The sequence below is a fragment of the Cyrtonyx montezumae genome, unplaced genomic scaffold, assembly GCF_038088225.1.
Source record: "Cyrtonyx montezumae isolate F1298 unplaced genomic scaffold, pur_monq_1.0 scaffold_41, whole genome shotgun sequence".
NCBI classification, from domain to species: Eukaryota; Metazoa; Chordata; class Aves; order Galliformes; family Odontophoridae; genus Cyrtonyx; species Cyrtonyx montezumae.
This window is the reverse complement of record NW_027072047.1, coordinates 2255413-2260048: the sequence shown is the minus strand read 5'-3', so window position 1 is coordinate 2260048 and position 4636 is coordinate 2255413. Positions and strand designations below refer to the sequence as shown.

Genomic DNA, 4636 nt, shown 5'->3' with positions numbered 1-4636 from the left:
GACCCAGGTGACCGCACCGTCCCGCACCGCCCCGCATCCGCGGTGCTGCGGCGCGCCCTGCCGGCTGCGGAGGGCACAGCGGGAAAGTACGGCGGCCCTTCCCATCATCAGCCGTCCGCTGCAGAAGCCGGGACGCAGAGCGGTGAGCTCCCGGACCACGCCGGTGTCATTCATTGCGGGGCCCTTCCGTGACCGTTGCGCCCTCAAGGGACAAAAGCGCAGCCTCGGAAATGAAGCAGGGAGCGAGGTCATTGCCGAAACATACAAGAATACGTGTATTTAGGTATCTTACACAACGGGGATCTTGTTTACAGAAAAGAGACCTTGCTGATTATCTGATACAACCGAGTGCTTGCAAAGCATAGTCTCTTATGGAAAGTGTTCCGATTCTTCACATGTAGAGACTTTCAGCTCGGAGTGCTGTCCTTCGTATTCACAACTTGAAGCAGATACTCCATCATCTGATAAAAAGAGGGGAAAAGCACAGCATTTATAGAGCAGGCCTGGCAGAAGTCACTCACAAAGCTCATCAGCCTCATGCACAGCTGTCCTGTGTGCTAACATAGGAAACACCGAGACACATCATTTGTCTTGATCAACTTAATCAGCAAAGCAAGAGGAAAGTCATTTCCCGGATAATTTTGCTGTCTCGTTGATATAATGCCTCACTGCTATTAAAAGCCAAGGCATGGGAACAGCTTAAAGCTTATTTTCAAGCTTAATTTTACACCAAGGCTAGGTTGCAGGATAGATCCCATAGCCACTACCCCATTGCCATCAGTTTACACTACTTGGCCACCTAACTCCCATCCACCATCCCCATACACAGGCACCTGCACAGAACATTAACTGAAAGCGTTTGGGCCAAGCCTGTGCAAGATGGAATCCTTCAGGCCCAGAGAAAACTACAGAATCAAAGTCAGAAAGTCACATATGCTCTCGTGTCACCATGTACGCACACAGCTGAACCTCCCATGTACCAGAATTCTGCCTCTACAAATAAACATTGCCTCTTCAGATTAAAAAAAAAAGAAATAACAGCTATCGTTCTTCAAACATTTAGGAAAGGATCACAGAATCACCACTGTTGGAAAAGGCCTATGAGACCCTGCAGTCCAACATCCATCACCATTTCCCACTACACCACGTCCCACCAGCACAGCATCCGAACACACAGCCCCCTAACATCAAAGCACGTTGCTCCTGGTCTTCAGACCTCCTGCATCTGGAAGGGAGACCTCAGCAGAGTGACTGTTTGAATTTTATGTGCTGATGTTTTTCTTTTGGAAGCTGATGGAAGAACAATGTTTCTTTCTTTTCTAGGCTACATGCAATAGGGAGTTTGTGTTCAACAAGAGGCAAGAGCAGGGTGGGCACTCCTTCCACGACGCAGGAGAGAGGCAGAATAACTTTGGACCCTGAAAATTAAAGGTTCTGTGGCAAAATGAGGCTCCACTGCTGGTCACATATCATAGTTGTATGGGAGGCATGATTTATTTTGCCGCTCATTTGAGGATTCTGGAGATTTAAGGCAACATCATTCCACATATTTGTTATTACTCCATTATTATTCCACATATCTGGTCAATGTCTGATCAATCAATCAAACAAACAAACAAAAAACAAACAAAAACAAAAACAAAACAAAACACGTGGATGTTAATTTAGAGCAAAAGCATGCAGATGTGAGTAGAATTCAATAAGGGCAACATCTGCCCATTTAAGTACGATGTATTACCAAATGCTTTTAGAAGTAGAAATATTTCCTTTTCCGTATAACATAATGGAGTTTGCTAACTGGATTACAGAGCTGTGCGCTGCAGGGCCAAGAAGGAGACAAACAGCTTTTCCTTTCTAGACTGTATTGATCACGGTTATTACAAACATCACTGCCATAAAGCTACTGCCAGAAACAAGCATGCAGACAGCATTCACATCACTGCTGTGAGAGACTTAAATCACAGCTTAATTTAATGAGTAAATCCTTACCCTTATTCAGGTCAGCGGCAATGACTTCATTGCGCTGGGAATTCAGGAGGGAGAGCAGGGCAAAGTTAGTTCAAGAATATTCACTCCATTGTACTACTGGAGAACGTGGGAAGAAAAACCCTCCTTGTTAATGCTTGTAACAGTGTGTGTCACTCTTTCTATACCATTTCAGTGCTGCCCTAAAGAATCGTGTGGCTCCATCTCCATCCTGGAACATGATGCATTACTAAGAATGGAGTTGTGCTGCCATAAGTTCTGAAGTGTACACAGCAAGTCTTCTTTCAGACCTTCTGTAAAACCTCACCAACACCTTTCCAAGTACATGTCACAGGATTTTGCAAAGGAAGAGGGGTGAATCTGTACCAAAATCTTATCTCATGAACTGGCACTTGCACGTATCCTTGCTGAAGGGAAGAGGCTGGATTAATGCTGGCACACATTAAAGCTCATCCATGGGGAGAGACTGATTCTGTGGGACCGGACATGAGCACAACTGCAGTCAGCATCATCAAACAGACAAGCTAATTCCTGGGGGAAGAGACTTGGGTGTGCTGAAGGTGGAGCTGGGAGCAGCTCTGCTCAGGGCTGAGGTGCCTCAGCAGCCAAAGCAGGTAACGGCGGCCAGAACACAGAGCCCATGTGGAGCAGCTTTATATGGGATGCTCTTTGCCTTCTCCCTGTACACACACCTGTTTTTCACACCAGCTCGGTTCAGCTGAGTTGACACAAAACTTGCTGCTGATGTGGTCATCTCAGAGTGAGGAAGTGACAGAAAAAAAAGAAAGTTATGGCCAGAAAGCTGGAAGGGAATCTGGACACTGAAACCTAGTGGAACACATGTTGAATTTATGTGCAACTGCAAATTGGTTCACAGAACACGTCACACGCGACCAACAATTTCTGATCAAGAGTAAAATCCTGTTTTACTCAATGACTGTCGCATTAGATGCACTTCTGGCAATATCAGGACAACGCAGAAGTGAGATGAAGCTGGTATGACACTTCAAAACAAAACGGTGACCATAAGGACCACATTTACACCCTTTGTCTTACTTACATCTTTCCAGCTGCTGCTGTCATCTGTCTCCCAGGAGTTCCTGGTGTGCCAGGGAAGCCCTCCTTTTGAGAAGTGAGCGCTTTTATTTTCATTCCCTTCCAGCAGCTGTAGCAAATGTTTGGACATCTCTTCCCACTGCAGATAATCATCCACCTGCTTGATATTCTCAGGTAATGCTGAAAATGGGATCTTGTTTTCTTCTTCATAAGCATAAGGAAAATCCCCAGTGCTCTTTTTCCCCATTAAATGTCCTGAAAGAACAAGGACTGTTGCATGAAATCTGCCCAAAAAGGCAAAACGTGGCTTTAAGAGATCAAACATCAGCTAGGAGTTGAAACTGACAGAGATACAGGGGGAAGGGAAAGGAAAGAAGGGAAGGGAAGGGAAGGGAAGGGAAGGGAAGGGAAGGGAAGGGAAGGGAAGGGAAGGGAAGGGAAGGGAAGGGAAGGGAAGGGAAGGGAAGGGAAGGGAAGGGAAGGGAAGGGAAGGGAAGGGAAGGGAAGGGAAGGGAAGGGAAGGGAAGGGAAGGGAAGGGAAGGGAAGGGAAGGGAAGGGAAGGGAAGGGAAGGGAAGAAGCACAGCAGGAACTGGAGGTGTTGTCAGATATAGGAAATCACACAACTGATTTCCTACATTGGCAGTGTTGCTACAAACTGGGCAGAGGGAACTAAGCATTTCACCGGGAGCTAGGGAGAGGCACCTGGTTAGAACTGGTAAAATAAGTTGTGGGTAGAGAAGCTGAAAGTTTAGACTTCCCGTGCCTTGATGTCGGGTGTGAGAACTTTTAAAGTCAGTGTTCCAGCGCTTATCCAGCTGCTGTACTTTGGCCATCTCAGGCTTTGCTGCCATGCAAACGCAGACAGAATCGAATCGGGGCGGCGGGTAGGAGCCCGAGGCTGCGGGCTGCCCCCTCCCGGCCGGCCCCGAGGGGACGGGAGCGCGGAGTGCCGCGGCGGGGCGGGCAGCAGCGGGGAGAGATGCGGGCTGCCGACGGGCCATGGGAAGGGGACCCGACGGCGGCGGCAGGCGGCCCGCGGGCAGCACTGAGCCCCCGGAGCGGCCGGCGGAGCGCGGGGTGGCGGGACGGAGACTTACCCACAGCCCAGTGGCTGCCGCGGGGGTAGATCTTGGTGAGCGCAGGGGATCCGCCGGGCTGCAGCGGTGCCGCTCCGCCCTGCGCAGCCAGCAAAGCCAGCAGAGCCAGCAGCGGCAGCGCTCCGGGCCGCCGCGGGCTGCCGCCGCCCATCCTGCCGGTGCCGCTTCCCCTGCCCGTGCTGGTGCCGGTGCCGCTTCCTTTCCCGCACCGCCGTCGAGCCGCGCTCCGCTGCGGGCCGGTCCCCGCCCGGCTTCGCGCTCCGGCTCTGGCTGCGGCTGCACCGAGCGCTGCCGCCGCCGCAGCCGCCGACCCCCATTTATACAGAGCCGGGACCGGGAGCGAGCGGAGCTCCCGCTCGTGACGCCTCCTCACTGGGCCGGGGCTGCGTCCGCCCCCGGCCCCCGTGCCTCCGTCCTGCCTCCGGCGGGGGCGGGTGCCGCTGCGGGCAGCCCCGACCCCAACCCCCCCACCCACTTCCCCGCCCCGCAGGGCTC

The 4636-nt window shown here is 51.6% G+C and overlaps 1 protein-coding gene across 1 annotated transcript; it reads right to left on the bottom strand.

Annotated features, from left to right (window-relative positions):
• Positions 1 to 259: 259 nt before the first annotated feature.
• GRP (gastrin releasing peptide) lies at positions 260 to 4405 on the bottom strand. The gene is made up of 3 exons (XM_065747104.1): positions 4142 to 4405; positions 3047 to 3297; positions 260 to 461 (listed from the first exon to the last, which is right to left on the bottom strand). The coding sequence occupies exons 1-3, from the start codon at positions 4290 to 4292 to the stop codon at positions 408 to 410; spliced, it is 456 nt and encodes a 151-aa protein (XP_065603176.1). The 5' UTR covers positions 4293 to 4405; the 3' UTR covers positions 260 to 407.
• Between the last annotated feature and the right edge of the window lie 231 nt (positions 4406 to 4636).